General features: G+C 38.1%; 1 protein-coding gene across 4 annotated transcripts in view; it reads right to left on the bottom strand.

The window, feature by feature from the left end:
- Positions 1 to 679: 679 nt before the first annotated feature.
- Positions 680 to 19,552, bottom strand: part of srgap1b (SLIT-ROBO Rho GTPase activating protein 1b) — a 39,141-nt gene continuing 20,268 nt past the window's right edge. For 3 of the 4 annotated variants that reach the window (XM_082167064.1, XM_082167067.1, XM_082167066.1), the window contains exons 5-22: positions 16,978 to 17,157; positions 14,807 to 14,935; positions 12,683 to 12,904; positions 11,894 to 11,995; positions 10,362 to 10,559; positions 9,793 to 9,877; positions 8,298 to 8,325; positions 8,134 to 8,164; positions 7,987 to 8,047; positions 7,826 to 7,903; positions 7,613 to 7,747; positions 7,248 to 7,353; positions 5,610 to 5,834; positions 5,439 to 5,518; positions 5,183 to 5,360; positions 4,173 to 4,307; positions 3,729 to 4,089; positions 680 to 2,946 (exon numbers count right to left, since the gene is read on the bottom strand). In XM_082167064.1, the coding sequence (XP_082023190.1) occupies positions 2,530 to 2,946; positions 3,729 to 4,089; positions 4,173 to 4,307; positions 5,183 to 5,360; positions 5,439 to 5,518; positions 5,610 to 5,834; positions 7,248 to 7,353; positions 7,613 to 7,747; positions 7,826 to 7,903; positions 7,987 to 8,047; positions 8,134 to 8,164; positions 8,298 to 8,325; positions 9,793 to 9,877; positions 10,362 to 10,559; positions 11,894 to 11,995; positions 12,683 to 12,904; positions 14,807 to 14,935; positions 16,978 to 17,157 (2,751 nt within the window). In that variant the 3' untranslated portion in view covers positions 680 to 2,529. The remainder of the gene's footprint in view (positions 2,947 to 3,728; positions 4,090 to 4,172; positions 4,308 to 5,182; positions 5,361 to 5,438; positions 5,519 to 5,609; positions 5,835 to 7,247; positions 7,354 to 7,612; positions 7,748 to 7,825; positions 7,904 to 7,986; positions 8,048 to 8,133; positions 8,165 to 8,297; positions 8,326 to 9,792; positions 9,878 to 10,361; positions 10,560 to 11,893; positions 11,996 to 12,682; positions 12,905 to 14,806; positions 14,936 to 16,977; positions 17,158 to 19,552) is intronic. The other variant, XM_082167065.1, reaches the window with a different exon arrangement.

Below are 19,552 nucleotides of genomic sequence, written 5' to 3'. Positions count from 1 at the left end.
CTTGTGGCCTGCGTATTCACAACAAGTACAAATAGCGATGCAGATTAACACTAGGCGATTTCCTAGGCAGATATTGACTTATATATTAAGGACTATATTAGGGGGAAGCACAGGCGAAGCACTGCTACTTGGGCGTGATATCTCTGCGCCCAAGTAGCAGTGCTTCGCCTGTGCTTCCCCCTAATATAGTCCCAAGTCAAAATCTGCATAGGAAATCGCCTAGTGTTAATCTGCATCGCTATTTGTACTCGTTGTGAATACGCAGGCCACAAGAAGTAATTAGGTGGGTTTTTTATTTTTTTATATATCACTTTTACTCAGGACATGCTAGCTGGCAACAGAGGATTCCATTCATTATGCTAAGCTAAGCTAGCGCCAACCCTGTCAAACTAAAACAATGCATGCACTGAGACAAAAATGCATTTGCCCACCTATCTAAATGTAGGAAAGAAGGTGAATAAGCCCTATTTAAAAAAACGGTGGAGTGTTCCTTTAACCAAAATTCACAATTCATTTGGTATAAGAATGATATTTTTGTGTGCATTATCCCTTTAAATATCGTAGACCGGCATCACATGCACAGTGCTTTACTCACCATTACGTTTTAGTATATCATTCCAGCACTGCAAACTGAAATATATCAACAAGAAAAAAAAACAAAAAAAAGTACAACACGCCATTTTTGCGACATATCAACTTTCCTTTATTTCAAAGACATTCAGTTTCGACACATTTTAAAATGCACTGGAACATGATTTAATGCTACATGCCAATACAGTCCTATACATGAAAGTGCGACATCACAATGGATTAAATGTACATATTTATTATTCATTTAGGTTATTAAATATCTGGAAAGAGCTCTAACGTTATTATTGTTATTATTTAACTTGGGGAACGACTCTTCAGAGAGCGACGGGAGCACACACCCTTGGCAGACCAGGCTCCTGCATTCAACATGCATCCTGAAAGGCACTTTCATGTGAACACAGTGTGTGTGTGTGTGTGTGTGCTTGTGTGTGTGTGGGAGGGTGGGGCGATGGCCTCAGATATGCACATCGCTTGTAAAAGGATAAAAAGGTGGGCGTTGGAATACGGCGGAATACAAGTGGACGTGGTCGTATGAAAGAGCACCAGTAAGAAATAAATCCTCGTAGGTAAAAAATTTGAACTGGTAGAAAAACGTAAGAGCAGCAGTCAAAAAAAGTGGAAAAACAATCATTGTTAGTGTATAAAAAGTGAACCAAGGCCATTCATATCGTAAAACAACTCACCTCACCTTCATGCATATTTACACACCAGACTTAACACCCTCGTTCACACACACTCACACTCACACACATATATATCTTGTCTACAAGTGCAGTGCACTCTTTCTAACTCTCTTTCACTCACACACACACACACACACACACTCAAACACTTAAGTTGCCATGTACAAGCATGAATTATCCATCAATAGAGTACTCTGCACTACTCTAACCGCGATTCATCATGCAAAACCCCCCACATACACACACACAGGAGAGCCATGTATGGTTAGTGTGCTCCAAAGAGTCTGCCGTTGACGATATCGTACAAACACACGTACACTGGAAGCACAGGGGACGTTGAAAATCGAGGATCGAACACCATTATGGTCCGTCAGAGGAGCAGCAGTGGAAATTGTACTCGGACGAACTGAGGGAGGGCAAGACCTGGCGAAAGAAGTCGCCGCAATCCTCCCCGGATACAATCAAATCTCTTTTGCACGTTCAGCAGGATATTTCATTAAAGCTTAGTTCATGTTTGCCCTCGGAATGTTACCAGTTCCGTCCCTCCCACGTCGTCCAATCAGGCTTCAGGGTTTGGTTTCCACGGTAAAGGGGGAGGTTTATCTGGTGATCAAGGCTTAGTGTGGTATTTTTCCGAGTGAAAAAAAGGAACAAAAGTGGAACATTCATGGAATACATTCTGTGTTCTTCAGTCGCCTCGTTCCTTGCGGGGAAAGGCTAGGTGCGTGGCTCGAAAAACAGAACAAAAAACCTAAATTACATTCCCCATCAACTTCCAACAAGTGAAATGACCATTTTCCCAAGAGGCACCGGTAACTCGAATCGAAGCATCAAAGGAAGCAGCAGCAACTTATAAAAATGGCGTTCTCGACGGAGCGAACTCATCCCTCTTGTGACATAAGGCCTAACAAATCAAAGCACTCAAAATGCATTGCACCGACATTTCCCAATAAAACAACAACGGTACTTCCTGTACAGCCAGTCTCTCTCCGCTGTCTCTGAATGGGTTCCTCATAAATGTATCTACACACAGACACGATAAAGTCCTATTCACTTTGAGAATACACACACACACACGCCACCCTGACAACACATTTATGGATATAATATCATAGACTAATGCTATCAGACCGTTCTGCATGTAAACTAGCTATCGGCCGTACAATCATGTCATTATTAAGAGATTAACCCTGTTTACGTTCTTCAAGCAATCGTCAAGTCTTAAACCCTGTTTCCTTCGGTCGGACCCATTGACTCACATAGTTCCCGATTTGTCGCCGCCGAGGCCCGGAGGCGCATTCTGGGGCTGCTGGGAAGGCGGAGGGTTGGCTTTGGGGAGAATGGGCGGTTTGGGGCGTAGGGCGGGTGGGCGCAGCGTCACTCCCATGCGGGGCGAGGCGATGGGCTTGAAGGAGGCCACGGGGTCGTTGGAGCGGCGGGACGAGGGGCCGGGCAGTGGAGGGAGAGGCGGAAGGGGGCTGATAGGGCTGAGGGGGCTCGGGGAATCTGACGGGCTGGATAAGCTGGAGGGGGTGGAGCCGGACGGGCAGGATGGGCTGCTCTTCACCTGCTCCAGGGTGTCCAGCACCAGGTCAGGAGCCGCGGTCTTCCCGTTCTGCCTTTCCAGCTCACGCAGCTCGTTCAAGGCCAGGCTCATAGTTTCCTCTATGTCCTGGAGAGAGAGAGCGTTAACTGTACGGGTATTACTATAACGACACGTTGGGTCAATTGAGCGTGCGTGAGTGTGGATTTGGGTGAATCTCATGAAACGTGTCATGGACATATCCGGGTCATCATTTAAATCCAAGGGAAACAAGAAAGAAATAGAGAAAAAAAATCCTATTTTTTGGATCACTCTTTTTTTCCCCCAATAAATACTATAGAAATGAATATCTAATATATAAATATATTGTAATATATACAAATATTTTTTAACATTATTATATTGTCACTTCACTGATTAGTACTTTTATTATTTAATATAAATTGATTATACATTTGATACACAAATAATGAAATTTTAACTATTTATATATAGATATTATAATATCTAATAATTTATCATAATTTATATGACTATGAATTAATTTGCAGATTAATTGTATTAATCAAATTTTAACAAATTATGTATATATAATATTTTATATCTAATATATATCTAATATAATTTATCATAATTTATTATTGTCACTGATTATTCATTTTATTAATCAAATATTTAAATTTAATCTTTTTCCAAAATGAATTTATAAATTGATATATGATTTGATAATTAAATGTAAAGAATTTAAGTGGAAATTGTAAAAAATAATGTAAATTAAATAAATCTTATTTTATAAAAAAAATTAGGTATCAATTTTAATATGCAAAATAACAAAAAAAATTCCCTTCTAATTTTGATAATGGCATGTTTTTGTGAGATTCACCCATTTTCATGACTGTTCATAAACAAACCTGTGCCATCGTGTGCGGGTTCAGCGTCTGGGAGCGTTGAATAGGTATCCCACAATGCAGCGCGGAGGGTGACTGGCGTATCGGAGGACTCTCTCGTTCTCTCTCCCTGCGCAGAGACTCGTGTCTGCTGATGCTGGCAGTGACGTTGCCGTTGGAGTTGGCGTTGTGTCCTGTGCGTCTGTGGTGCTCAGGACTGTCCAGGGCGCAGCTGTTCCCGCGTAACAGCTCCCGCGGGCTGAAATGCCCCGTTACGGTCACCGTTACAGGGGGCGAGCTGCGTTCCAGCCCATTGCCATGGCAGTGGCCGTCGCTTAGGCGACCAGGGACGCGGCGCAGGAGGGCTTCCGTCCGCTTCCGGTGTCTGAAGAGAGGGAAGAGGAAGTAATAAAGTGAAAAGTGACTAGAAGACAGAGGGCCAGTGTGTGTGTGTGTGTGTGTGCTCACCGGCTGATGAAGGTCTCAGGGATTCTTGGTTCAGTAGGGGACGTCAGCGATCGCCTGGAGCTCACTTCATCTGAAGGTGTGGTGCTGAGCTCACTGTCTGCTTTCTGGCTCAGAGTGTCTGACATGCCCTCATCCCTGAAATATGCCATTCACAAGTTTATCCATCCATCCACCTTAAGATCAAGCTTGATCGTTTGGTCAAAATTTATTTTAGTTCAATTAGGAAATTCAAGCCATTTTTGTTATAAACAGAACAGAACAAACTTCATATAATAAAATTACCATGATAAAAATACAATTACAGTTATTGTTACAACAGTAAAAATGTGGTAAATATTAACTGTAGTCACCATGCAGCAGTAACAGGAAGAAATAATTAGTCAATACTGTTAATGAAATAAAATAAAATACATTTTTTTAAAAAGTTAAATAAAAATTAAGGTAAGGTAAGGTGAAATAAAATGAAATTTAAAACAAAGTAAAATAAAGTAAAATAAAAGTAAATGTAAAATCAAGTAAAATATAAAGTAAGGTAAGGTAAGGTAAGGTAAGGTAAGGTAAGGTAAAAAAAATAAAAAAAAAAATAAAAAAAATAAAAAGTAAAGTAAAAGATGAAATTAAATAAAAAAAATGTAATAAAGTAAAATAAAAATGAAGAAAAAGTCAAATAAAAAAGTGAAGTAAAATAAAAAATAAAATAAAAACATAAAAATAAAATAACTTCTCACATTGTGTAGAGAAGTCACCATGTTAATTTTCTATGGTTTTAGAGCATTACAGTTAAGTGGGAATTAGTCACCACTGTAAAATAATTAAACAAGTGACTTCTCAAACTGTATAACGGAGCTCCCGTATTAATTTAATTAAGTGTGACAACAATCTTTGGTTGCTATTGTATTTCTTTGTAAGGAATGTTATATGCAAATATAAAAAAATGATACATTTCTGATAGATTTTCCATCTATTTTGTTGCCATCATTTTATAGATGAAGTGTACAGTCTAAACTCACTCCTGCAGCGTGACGTATTGGTGTGGGATGAGTCCGTCAGTGCCGTTGTGACGTCCCTCCCACCAGTCCTCAGACGCTCTCTGGAACAGCAGCAGAGTGGCGCCTTTTTTAAAGGTGAGTTCCCGTCCAGAGCGTCCCACGTAGTCAAACTTGGCCATTGCCTCCACAGGCTCACCCTCTGAAAGGCAGACATTTGAAAATGATTTGCATTTTTTGGGAATAAGAAAAAATAAGCGATGATAAGCATTTTAATTACCCTCCTCACTCGTCTGTGTTTCCGTCCCTCCATCCTGCTCCCCTTCCTCAAACGCTCCAGGTTCACTGTACGGACTTTCACTTTGAGGATAAAGGATGCAAAAAGATTATCAACACGCAATACACTTTAAACCATGTCCATACTAATATTGGTGATCAGTTAAGCACTCACCAGTACTCAGTATTGCTCATGCACTTCTCATAAATTGGTCCCTCCAGCTCTTTGGTGTCAGGGAAGATGGTTTCATGGTGAATGATGATGGTCTTGATGATCTCGTTGACATGCGCCTGACACGAGACCTGGTCCAGAAGGTCCGGGGTCGGCATCAAAGTCGGGCCGAAGCAAATGGCCAGGTTTCCAGGGTCCATCATGTTCTCGTCACTATACTGGGACAAGCTGTGATGGGAAATAAACCCAAGAGTGCATTGCTATAATTATGCGTTCTCAATCAGATTGAGTCATAAATTCCATATCGCACCTTTTGTCTTTGCACCTTTACACAACACGCTCCCACCCTCCCTCTGTCTGTCTCTCACGGCATGGAGGTGTGGGAGAGCTTTTAATTTCCGGTGTGAAAATGGATGCTTAGTTTAGCTGCATTTCTCCTATTCAGTGAGACACTTGAGCTTTGCATAAGTATATAGATGGAAAAGTGTCCATGTGGGTTTAATTAGCAACACTTTAGGGACAAAACTGTAAACACAAGTCTAAATCTGGCAAAGCATTCCTTTGAGGACATCCTAAAAATAAAAAATGATTTAGAAGTAGATATAAGTGTAAAAGTGTCTTTTTTTATCCTTTTTCTTTTTTTTTTGTATTTTCACTGGTAAATTAATTTAAACAGTTATTACACAAAAGCTGCATATGTGTTTGTGTATTAAATTTAAATGACATCTGACCTATCAAAGGTTTGATGACCGTAAAAAAATATTTTGCGCTCCCTATTTTCTTTTAGCATTAGTGTTTAATTTATAAATAAATATAATAAATAAATTACGTTGTATATATATATTATACGGCCATTATTATTAAATAAAACCAAAATCATAAAAAAACTATATAAATGAAATAAAATAAGCATTAATGCTAATAAAATTAAATAAAAAGTTAAAAGTTATTTTATTTCAGCTAGCTGTCAAGGCAACTTTTCTTATTTGTTAAGTTTAAGTTGAATTACTAAAATAACTAAAACTTAAATAAAAAACTATACACATTAAAAAAAATTTAAACCTTTAAGTAAACTTAAAATGAAAACCTAAAATGTTAATAAAAATAACTGCATATCAATGATGCCAAAATAAAACTGATTTATACTAAATTATAATATTTAGTAATTATACAGATGTCAATATGGAAGATTGTTTCCACCACAAAATAAAAAAGGTAATTGCGACCTCATAATTCTGACATTTTTCCTAACAATTGCGAGTTTATGTTTCATAATTAATTCTACGTTTTTTTTCTCAGAATTGCGAGTTTATATCTCATAATTAATTCAGATTTTTTTCTCAGAATTGCGAGTTTATATCTCGTCATTTATTCAGACTTTTTTCTCAGAATTGCAAGTTCATATCTCACACTTAATTCTGACTTTTTCCTCAGAATCTTCAGAGGTGCGAGTAATAAACTCTGAATTGCGAGAAATAAAGTAAGAATCGTGAGATATAAACTTGCAATTGCGAGAAATAATCTCAAAATTGCAAGATACAAAATGACCTTTTTTAATTTTTTATTCCGTGACGGAAACAAGCTTCCATAAGAGCATGTCCTCAATTGGATAACTACATAAATGTGTGCAGGAATACTCACTGGTTGAGGAATGCAAACAGGTATCTCATGACCACTAGTGTTGGCCGCGGTGTTATGGTCAAGATCTTACGGATGGAGAGGGCGCGCTCGTACAAACTCTCAGTTCCTGTTGAAGGCACACGAACACGCAAGATCATAAACAAGGAAAATCAGACGTCCCATGCGCTCAAAACAGGCAGTGACTCTTTTACAGATGCATGAAAAGACACCAGCTGTCCAAACTCCCCAGGAAACCCGAGTACTTAGCACCCTGTCATTTCCCGAATGCTTGTGCCACCATTTCTCACACACACCTTTCCTTCCTCCATCCTGCTTCATTCACATACATGCGCTTATACGAACGCAGGGGGAAAACGTGCACTCACGGACGCAGGCGATGAGATCGTTGAACTTCTCCTTGGGGAAGAGCGGGTTGTCCAGGTTGCGGAAGTACATTTTCAACACGCCCGCTACCGAGTTAATGTCATGGTTATTCTCCTCGTCAGTCAAGGGGTCGTTGCCTGGGAAACAGTCACTAAGATGAGAGTGTATCCAAGGTGTGTATATGTATAGATGATCCGATGACTGTGTTCACAAACCTCGTTCGAAAGAGTTCTTGATGTCATTGACTTCCACCTGTGACCCTGAAACCCTGAAAATACCCTGGTGTTGCAGACCTGAAAATCAAATAATAATCAGTATATGTGTGTTTGATGGATTCAATTTTTGCATTATTCATCAGATTATACACATTCCTCACCGTATAGATTAATAAAGCGAATGCAGCTTTCTACAATCAGAGGGATGGCCTTCCCAGAATCCTGTGCGCAGATAAAAACATCCCAAAAATCACAAAGAAACCCATGGAAGTTAATGTGAAACATGCGTGCTGGTAAAAGGCCGTTACCTGGTGCCTACTATGGGAGTTTCGTCGGCGGCTAAATGGAAAAAAGAAAGAGTGAGAGACAACTGAAAACCTTTACAAATATCAAGAGGACCTTGTGATTCAGAGCAGTAGATGTAAAAAGGGGCATTAAAAAGAAGGTCAGACACATAAATGATGAGATATACCTGGTTGTCATGATGTCTGATCTGTATCCTGCGGACATAGATATTATATTAGACGACATTTCACTTATCACAAACGGAACTCCTATGAAATCTCAAATTATGGCACTTTCTCTTCATGATGTTATTTAAAATGGTGAACAGATTATTTATTTATGGTTTTATTCAGATGGATCCTTTTTATATAAATCTGACTAGTGTGAATGGTAAAGCAATACACATTTTATGGCAAATGTTAAATCGATATAATTTATTTATATGACTTGCTATTTCGACATGTAAAACTGCATATACTGTACTCTTTAAATACATATTCAGTTCTGGGTAGATTACGTACGATTTGTATTCAGGTACTGATTCCAAATTACATGTCAAAAATTGTAGTTAGCAACATAATCCATTACATTACACATTTAAGGTAAATGTAATCGGACTGTGGACTTAAATAGGGCAGTGGTTCCCAAACTGGGGTACGTGAGGTGACAGAAGGGGTACGCAAACATAATTCTGAGATTTGCGTTAATTTAATTCCACCGTGCCTTAAAATTACATGCAAAATATAAAAACAGGAAAATGGTAGTGCCGCAAAAGGTCAAATACGTGACATCCATTCAATTTACCTCATCTTTTGAGGTCTCAACTGACTGCATCCACACAAGCAGCGTGCGTATGATAGGTTATTATATTGTCAGTATTGTTTGCTCTAATTTTGCAACATAATAATAAAAAGCCACAGCAAAACTTAGTGAATGAATCCACGGCTTTGAACGAATCGGGAGAGTCAATGATTCAATGACATTCATGAATACAGTCACTTGCTTTGTGGATGGATGGATGGATGGATGGATGGATGGATGGATGGATGGATGGATGGATGGATGGATGGATGGATGGATGGATGGATGGATGGATGGATGGATGGATGGATGGATGGATGGATGGATGGATGGATGGATGGATGGATGGATCATGGATGGATGGATGGATGGATGGATGGATGGATAAATGGTGTGCAGTCTAATTGGGAGATATGCAGAATGATGTTAAATGCATCAGGTGATACGCCACTCTAAAGAAATTTGGGAACCACTGAATTGAACTGAAACCCTTTTGTTCATGTTTGGATTTTTTATTAATTATTATTTTGCAATAAAACTGATCAGGCAGACCGAACCGTAAGGCCTAGAGACTTGAATCTTGGTCAGAAGGTAATAGTCTTGCTCACTACTCAGATACAAGGACTCGGACGAATCGGTCAATAGGGGGCGCTACAGCGAACAAAAACTCAAAATCCATCATGTACCGTTTGTCGTAGACTCAAGTGTCTTACATCATTGGAATCCTTGGCTTCAGATGAACCATTTTTTTTTTTTAAATAATGATTTTTATTACTATTATTATTAGTAGTAGTAGTAATATTATACAATAATAAATAAAATGATATTATATTAAAATGATATTATATTATATTATTATATACATTGAGAAAAGTGCTCACCTTCAGCTATGCTTCTCTTCAGCATGTCGTGTTTGGCTTGTAGTTTAGCGATAAGATTACTGCCCTCCAGATACTCCTTCAGTTTCTGCAGCCAAACAAATGCACACAGTCAATAATAATCCAGTTACACTGGAAATTAATGATCTAATTAGTCCTGGTCATCCTTCAGTAGCCATAAACTAAGTTTAAAGATACTGGCGTTGCTTTAGGCTAAAACAAGACCATTGATCCGGGGTTCACAATGCTACAAAACTACAGTGTGAACAGATCATCGACTGTGAAAGTGTGAAGCAAGGAGGATAAATACTGTGTGTCTGATATATGAGTATATCTCTTGTTAAACACTATCCCCGGTTTCACAGACAAAGGTTTAAGTCTAGTCCTAGACTAAAATGCATGTTTGAGCTGGACGTAACTTGCACTGGCAGAAGCACACCAGTACTATTTTTTTCTAAGGCTACTTAAATGCCCTAATTAAACTAAGGCCCAATCCTGGCTTAATCTAAGCCAGACAGGGATATTTCCAAAACAGGCTCTGTCTGAAGGATTGTGTGTGAGCCAGCATTTACTGTGAAATAGAAGAGCTCTGTTTCCTGCTGGTTGGCGCGTCTCTTGGCCAGGCTGGGTTTGCTGAGGTAAGTGTCTGATACGCTGGATTTGACCGACTCAGTGGAGCGACTGTGCTGGAAGCTCTCGGACACATCGTAGTCCTCCATATTCACCATGTCCTGGATAGTGCTGAGAGTGGCCTCCGACGTCTTTTTCACCTTCAGAGGGAACATCGAGAGTTATAGAAGTGGCGGCGCCATACTATTGCATTGAATGATTAGCACACTTTATTCATTTTAATCCAACACCTTATTTTTAGGTTTACACCTTATTTTCATATTTCACAAGTGGTTAAAATACAGGTGTAAATGGGGTCCAAAACATTTTTACGTACTTTATAAGGAGCATTTTCATGCCTGATCAAACCCTTACATTTATGTAAGCTAATGTATTCTATTCACAGTATGTTGACTTGGTGTTGTTAAATAATTTTAAGAGTTAATTTAGATGATACCAAATTTAGGATAGCATTTTTCAGAGAATATCTAAAATAATTTGCAGTGAGATTAAAATGTGTAAATCTATTTAGAAGCAATTATGTTTTTGACATTCTACTCTTCAAAAGATTGGTGTCAGTCATTTTTTTTTATATATTTTTTTTTTATAAATTAATGTATTTTATTCGACAAGGCTGCATTAAATTAATCAAATGTGACAAAAGATTTCTATTTCAAATAAATGCTGTTCTTTTGAACTTTTTATTCATCAAAGAATCCTTAGAGAAAAAGTATCATGGTTTCCACAAACATATGAAGCCGCACAACTGTTTTCAGCATTGATAATAATAAAATAAAAAAATCTTGAACAGCAAATCATCATATCAGAATGATTTCTGAAGGATCATGTGACTCTGAAGACTGGAGTAAAATTCAGCTTTGCACCACAGGAATAAATTACATTTTAAAATATATTCAAACAGAAAACAGTTATTTTAAATTGTAATAATTACTGTTATATTTGATCAAATAAATTAGTATTATCATGTCCAACCAACCAAGCTAATAGTACAATAGTGGTGCTTCTTGTTTTGTGACAATCACACACTGTAATCAGTAATTGGTCCATATCCATCTAGAGAAGCAGGGATAGAGGAAGATCACACACACACACACACACACACCCGTCTCTACAGTCGAAACTCACTGCAGTAATACAGCGTTCATCAGCACTTCTGCTCTGTCCTTCACATGCTGAGAGCTGCAGGAAACAGCTGGCCTGCCAACAACCAGCGATAAACAACCACGCACTCCAACAGAGACGGAGAAGATGGAAACAATATGTACGAATGTGCCTGTAGTTTTGAAGGAGTGTGCTGGTATGCATATATAGTGCCTGACGACAAAGACAGAAGGAGCGAGAGAGGGGAAAGGAGAAATGGAGAAGGTGTGTACGCCTGTCATCTCATTCTTTATCCTCAGTGGGGGAACCGCAGCTGCTGAGGTGCTCATTCGAGAGGAAGGGATGTGTGTGTGTGTGTGTGTGTGTGTCTCACCTCCTCGTTTTCGATCTTCAGTGTAGAGAGGCGCGACTGCAGCTGCTGGAACCGGAGGAGGAGTTCGGCTTGCACCTGCGGCAGTGCTGTGATTTGACTCACCTGAAATATCAACACGCATAAATACACACATTACAGAAACCGCTCGGTAGAACAAATAAATCATTTGATCTTTTTATAAATATTATTTGGGCCTTTTGGACATTTTCAAGGACATGGATGGTAAAGAAAGTACAGAAAACGATAAAAAAGTCGCCCATGATCATGAATTTTGTGCTGAAGATTAATTGTCATACAAATAATAGCGATTAGCGAATTAATTATGTTTCTTTTTTTCATGTCACTTACTGTGTAAGCCTAATACGTATTTTTTTATTACTATTTTATCAAATAAAAAAATATAATAAAATAGACCCATATGATTTATGAAAATTATGATATATGATATAATATAATAATAATTTTAATATAATATATTATATGATATAAAAAAAAAATATATATAATAGAATTATAATCTAACGTATAATTTTTTCTCTCCTCCCATTTAGATAAAACCGCAGTTTATGATCCAATCAATAACAGGACATTCAAAAACAATTTGAATAAACAATTTTATGTTTGTAGATAAAATCCCTTTTTTTTTTTTTGCCAAATGATGAAGATATAAAAGGACAGTAAGAGTCACTGCGATTGCAACCCTTCATTCCTTTCCTACACAGAAGAGTATAGCCTCATGCTTTTGTTTTGTGAATGCAAATATGCAGTGGACACTAGGTGGCGTGTGACCTGGTCTCCCATGTGTGGCTGAAAGTTGAAGCGTGCAGGAGGGGTGAACGCTGTGGGGTGAGTCTCCATAAAGCGTTGCCGGTCACTACCGGGGTCCAGCCCCTCCACGGCCCCCTCCAAAATATCCAGGCCCTCGTGGCGAGAGGTTTCCATGCTGTATTCTGCTGACAAGTAGGTCCTCAACGCCCGGCTCAGGCCCGCATGATAGCCGAGGTCACAACACTGTTAAAACACAGACACATGCAATCGATTTTCATAGAGAAAAGAACATGAATAGCGTGGATTTGTGTAGAGCTGTCACTCAAAACCGATTATGATGGATAAAACATTACCTTTAAAACGCTTATCTAGAAATTATCCTCCACGGCTTCTGTTCTCAGGGTTAATTTGAAGGGTTTTCATACAGGCTTTTACCGTATCTCGCTTTACCACCCCCACACAACCTCTCTCTCTTTTAGCCACCCACGGACACAGATTCTCCTGCTGTCTTTATCTCAGTGTGTGCAGGTTTGACCTCTGTGAAGGTCAGTGAGACGCAGCGCTCCGATCGGCCAGATACTGCTGACCACGATCAGCCCGCTGCAAACTCTAATGAGCAAAATAACACACACAGCAAACCGAGGAGCAGGGACGGCCCGCGTGAGAAACGCCTCCTCTCTGAACCACTGAGGATTCTCCTGGCCTCATTGTGCACTAGATCCGAGTGTGCAAGATCCTCGATAGCATCCTATAGATTAGTATGCATTAGGTGTATAGTTTGCAGATTTTCTGATGAACTGCTACAGTTGCGGAAATAATCAGTATATACAACTAGAGCACACAACATGGGACACTCTATCCCACAATGCAATGCACACAAATTGACCTTCCATTTTCAGAGTGATGAATTAATCGAAAATATAGTGTATATCTCAATGTATACTGCAGAATATACTGTGTGTGCATATTTAGTATATAATATGGCATATATATATACAGTATCTATACTGTATATAGTGCGGTATATAGTATTTAATATGATATATAGTTTGTATACAGTATGGCATATGTTGGAGTTTAATAAAAATATACTCTGTGTGTGTTATATAAAACAAACGATAGATAGATCAAATGATGGATGAATCTATAGAACAATATATAGATTGAACGAGAGATAGATTGATAGAATGACAAAATGATAGATATGGATGGATGATGGATGGACGGACAAAATGGTATAGTATATAATATGGCATAAACTGCGTATAAATAGTGTGTTGTATATTATATGGTGTATATATGAAGAGTTCAGATGCAAAAGCCTCTAAATGCCATCTGAAATGTTCTTATAGAATGATCATTTTTATCAAGCTCGTATATTTAAATTCAATTATTTCACTTAAATGGCAATGAAGATTACCTATTAATTGTCATTTAAGTGAAATTACTGAACTTAAATATACAAGCTTGATAAAAATGATCATTCTAAAAGAAAATTTCAGCTGGCATTTAGAGGCTTTTGCATCTGAACTCTTCATATACAGTGTGATTTACATTATGTTGATGTGCTAAGGTCATGTGACAATGTAGCAATAGCATCCTACTGTTTAACATGTTTATCACTGCATACTATATTTAAAATAATTTCAGGACAGTATATAGGCCAATTCACACCGCACCGACAGACGGCAACAGACACTTCGTCAGGTTTTGTCGGATCAGTGTGTCGGAGCTCGTTTTCGCCGACAGACTGAACATGCTGGATCTGAATGTCTGAGAAGTGACGTGTTATAATCAGGTCATGTGTCGGCGTTGGTCTGTGTCTGTCAGTACAGTGCGAACTGTCCTTATACTGTGCAGTAAGCAGTAACTAGCATGCTAGCATTCCCCTCCAAACGTGGCCTGTGCTCGTAATTAAAGGCTTAATCTCCATCCCATCCTGCCTGTTACAGGGTGCGTTTGTCTCTAATTAAAGGCAGTGGAGGCTGCCTTAATTAGTGATTATTAATCAGGACTATAATTCATTACTGTGCTTGGTGAAAAAGCAAATAAACACAACCATAACACTGTGCCCTTCATGCAGTGGCAATTTCCTGCCGTGGATTCTCAGTCTGCGCAAGCGGCGATTCATAATCAGATACTCACGTCAATCAAATGCGACAGGTCGTGGATGTAATATTTAAACAGAGACGCGTTCGTGGCCTCCAGAGTCAGGAGATACTCGTTCCGAGCTTTCATAACCTTCAGTTTGTTCTCTGAATACTTGGCTTGGCGCTGGAGGGGGAAGAGAAAGACGGAGAGGTTAAGGAGAGAGAGAAGGACAAAGTGTTTAGTAAGTGCTATATCTCCATCAAGGCAAGAAGATAAAATGTTTTTATTGACAGATAATTACATGGTTATATAATTATAATTATATAATTATATTATAATATAACTCGTTTCTAGTGCCAGTGTGTTCACAGTGAGGCTTGGCTTACGTCTGCTTCTCTGTGAATGTAATTGCTCCTTTAATTAAAGTCCGTGACTGTTGGTAAAACCCACAAATCTTTTAAAGCAACATTATCATTAAATCAAGCAAGGATCCTGAACATTCAAGTCCTTTATCAACAGTACAGAGCTATAGTGTCAATATAGTAGCAGTTTAAATTTTATACAGTGCTATGCATAAGTTTAGACACCCATGCTAAAGTTGACTAAAAAGAGGAATAAAAAAATCATCTTTTGGAAATTGAACTTAATGCCTTAATTAAAAAAATTTGGAAAAATCCAACCTTTAATGACAAAAATCTGCCTGCCTCTATGGGAATTTAACATAGGGGTGTCCAGACTTATGCACCCTGTATTTTAAGGAAGAACATTTATTTATTTACGATACATTATTCATTCACAAAGAAAATTGGTGTCCTTAAAGGTTGGATTTTTCCTAATTTCTTTAATTAAGGTAATTTAGTTAAGTTTAATTTCCAAAAGATGATTTTTTTATTCCTTTTTTTAGTCAACTTTAGCATGGGTGTCTAAACTTATGCATAGCACTGTAAATATTATGTTGAATTTGCATTCAATTTGAATTTGGGGTGTGTTTCAGGGCCGCAGTGTATAAACACACACATACATTTATGATATATGTGAACCAAATGGTTTTATGCTCCTGCTGTGCCTCGGAAATATGCTTGCCGTACACTGTTGACTCTGTCCATCGGGATATCCTGTCCACCTATTCTGTCCAATCCTGTAACCATTGCTCATTCTAACCTCTCTTCCTCCTTATGAAGAGAAAAATGAATGCAGTATCAAACTGTAGTGAACACACAGTGTGCCATGGGGGAGTATGTGCTGAAGAGAGACTCCTGCTCTATTTACACAATCTGACATCATAGTCACCTGGGTTAGTTTATGGTATACTGATGTGGAAACTGTGAAATAACCATTTTGTGCCCTAAACATGGTTTTCAAATACAGAATGGTTTGCAAAATGGCCGCTCTCCTTTGCTTTTTTCTCTCTCTCCCCATTTCTATAAATATGTTCCGCTTGCGTATGCTGTAGCTGTACTACTGGTTTGATTTAAAAAAAATTATAGATTAAAGCATTGCCATTAAAATGTATTTCAGCTCAACCACTTTAAAAAATGACATTAATATAGCATTAAATAAACCAAGCAATCCTCAGTAAATCTTCAGAAGCATCATTATAATGAAGCATCAAATCACCTAAACCAATAAGACCAACAAAATAGGCTCGTTTTTCAGTTAGTTGTCCATAAATCAGAAATGATTCCCTCATAATGTCCCCCCAAATTACTCCAGAACTCCAGTTCACAGTATTTCATCAAGACAAATGAACTTTGCTCTCTATTTCTGGAAACACATCTGGCACATTAAAATTCAAGGAATCTCATTTGCATAGTGCATAATACACTCTTAGATTGCAAACAACAAAACTCGGTTTCAATTTATTTTGATGGTCCCAAACACATTCTGTTGACTGTAAGTAACACTGCACTTACATGTCTACTAACTCTCATTAGAGTGTTAGTAGAGTATTAGTTAGTAGAGTATTAGTAGACTGGTAGGGTTAGGGTTAGAATAAGTTGACATTAGTTATTGTTAGTTACTTAGTCAGTAAAATGTCTGTTGGAGGACCATCACAATAAAGAGTTAGCAGATATTAAGCAGACAGTCTACTAATACTGTAATGAGAGTTAGTTGAGAGTTACCAACAAAATAAAGTGTTACCCAAATCTCATACAAGGTATAACAAATAAAGACCCCTTGAACAACAACAGAAAAATGCAAAAAGCCAAAGATTTGGACCACACCTTCTCTTTCATCTTCTGAATCTTGCGAGCAGCGTTGCGCCGTTGGTGGCGATCTTCGGTGCGCAGACTGAAGACGGCCTCTCCGCCTCGGCCTTGTCGTTCGCCCTGCTTCTCTGCCTCCTTCAGCTTATTCTCTGCACTTAGAGTCTCAGTGTGATACATGTGATACGTCTTCATCACCTGCAGGGGGCAGAGCAGCCAGGGAACTACATTACCCACAATCCCTCAGAAGAATGCAACAGTCAGATTCCGGAAGTAAAAACATTCATTTTCTCCATAGGGAAACTGATTTTAAACGTATAAACCTTTAAAGACAGACTTGGTTTTTGATGGCACTTCTATTAAAGCTGTTAGCCCACATGATTTCAACTTATTTTTTTAAATAATCATGTTTAAAAGAAGAAATCATGGTAAAAAAACTACATTACCCATGATGCTGTACAGAAAATTCCACCAATCAGTCATGACAAGCAAAATGCACCAAAAGAGCCATTTAGCTATCACCCCGCAAGAACAATTACAGTGCTTTACAACTATAGAACAAAAAGAGTTAAATAAACTTATCACTTCATCTAAAACAACAACATGTTTATTAGATCCTATACCAACTAAACTACTGAAAGAAGTGTTACCTGTAGTGGAAGAGCCTCTCCTCAATATTATTAACTCGTCTTTATCTTTAGGTCATGTTCCAAGAACATTTAAACTGGCAGTTATAAAACCTCTCATTAAGAAACCACAATTAGATCATAATAATCTAGCAAATTATAGACCCATTTCAAATCTTCCATTTATGTCTAAAATATTAGAAAAAGTGGTGTCCGCTCAACTGGGCTCTTTCTTGCAACAAAATGATATCTATGAAAAGTTTCAGTCTGGATTCAGACCGCATCATAGCACTGAAACTGCGCTCGTTAAAATCACAAATGATTTACTTTTAGCTTCTGACCAAGGCTGTATCTCAATACTAGTTTTACTTGATCTTAGTGCTGCGTTCGATACTATAGATCATACATTACTCTTAGATCGACTACAAAATTATACTGGTGTTCAAGGACAAGCACTAAGCTGGTTCAAATCATACCTATCTGACCGCTACCATTTTGTCTATTTAAATGGAGAAAAATCGATCATAACTCCAGTAAACTATGGAGTGCCGCAGGGATCTGTATTAGGCCCACTGTTATTTTCCATATATATGATGCCACTTGGAAATATTATAAGGAAACATGGAATTAGTTTCCATTGTTATGCTGATGACACTCAAATATATATTTCATCACGGCCGGATGAAAACGCTAAATTTTCCAAATTGACAGAGTGTGTTAAAGATATAAAAGATTGGATGACGCGTAATTTTCTTTTATTAAATCCAGACAAGACAGAGGTAATACTTATCGGTTCAAAAAACCGCCCACAAAACCTCGCACAATACAACTTTAACATCATAGGATGTCCTGTTACTTTATCCTCTACAGTAAAAGACCTGGGTGTTATACTCGATTGCAACCTGTCTTTTGAAAATCATATTTCATATGTTACAAAAACAGCCTTTTTCCACCTTAGAAACATTGCTAAGCTACGTAATATGCTATCAGTTTCTGATGCAGAAAAGTTAGTTCATGCATTCATGACCTCGAGACTGGATTACTGTAATGCTTTATTAGCTGGTTGTCCTGCATCCTCAATAAACAAGCTACAGTTAGTCCAAAATGCCGCCGCTAGAGTTCTTACGAGATCAAGAAAATATGATCATATAACACCGATTTTATCATCACTGCATTGGTTACCTATAAAGCTCCGTATTAATTATAAGATATTGCTACTGACTTATAAAGCCCTAAACGGCTTAGCTCCAGTCTATTTAACGGATCTTCTATCGCCCTATAATCCATCGCGCTCTTTAAGATCACTAAATTCAAGGCTTTTGGTCATACCTAGGATATCCAGAACCACCAAAGGAGGGAGAGCATTTTCACATTTGGCTCCAAAACTCTGGAATAGTCTTCCTGATACTGTTCGTTGCTCAGACTCGCTCTCCCAGTTTAAAACTAGATTAAAGTCGCATCTCTTCAGCCAGGCATTCATATAATCCTACAGTTCAAACTACAATCCGGCCTCTAGTTCATAAATGCCAGAGGAGAACTGGCCCCCGACTGAGCCTGGGTTCTCCCAAGGTTTTTTTTCTCCATTAAGGCACCTGATGGAGTTTTAGGACACCATTAGGTCACTTGATGGAGTTTTTCGGTTCCTTGCCACTGTTGCCTTTGGCTTGCTCAGTTGGGGATATTTTGGGGATATTTAATTTAATTTTATCAATCAATAAATTCCTCTTGAAACAAACTTTGTTGTATTATTTTAATTGAATACTGTGAAGCTGCTTTGATACAATCTGTATTGTGAAAAGCGCTATACAAATAAACTTGACTTGACTTGACTTGACTCCCATAAAACCAACTAAAATACTTCAATATTTGCATGCATATTTTGCAACCAACTTAAAATATATTGTTTATAGATAATCAATATTTTTAAATGTGTAGTTTTATATTTCTCCATCGTTTTTAATTTGAAT

The sequence above is a fragment of the Leuciscus leuciscus genome, assembly GCF_965113295.1.
Source record: "Leuciscus leuciscus genome assembly, chromosome: 4".
In the NCBI taxonomy this organism is placed as follows: domain Eukaryota; kingdom Metazoa; phylum Chordata; class Actinopteri; order Cypriniformes; family Leuciscidae; genus Leuciscus; species Leuciscus leuciscus.
The sequence above is the reverse complement of the archived record's forward strand: the minus strand, read 5'-3'. Positions and strand labels throughout refer to the sequence as shown.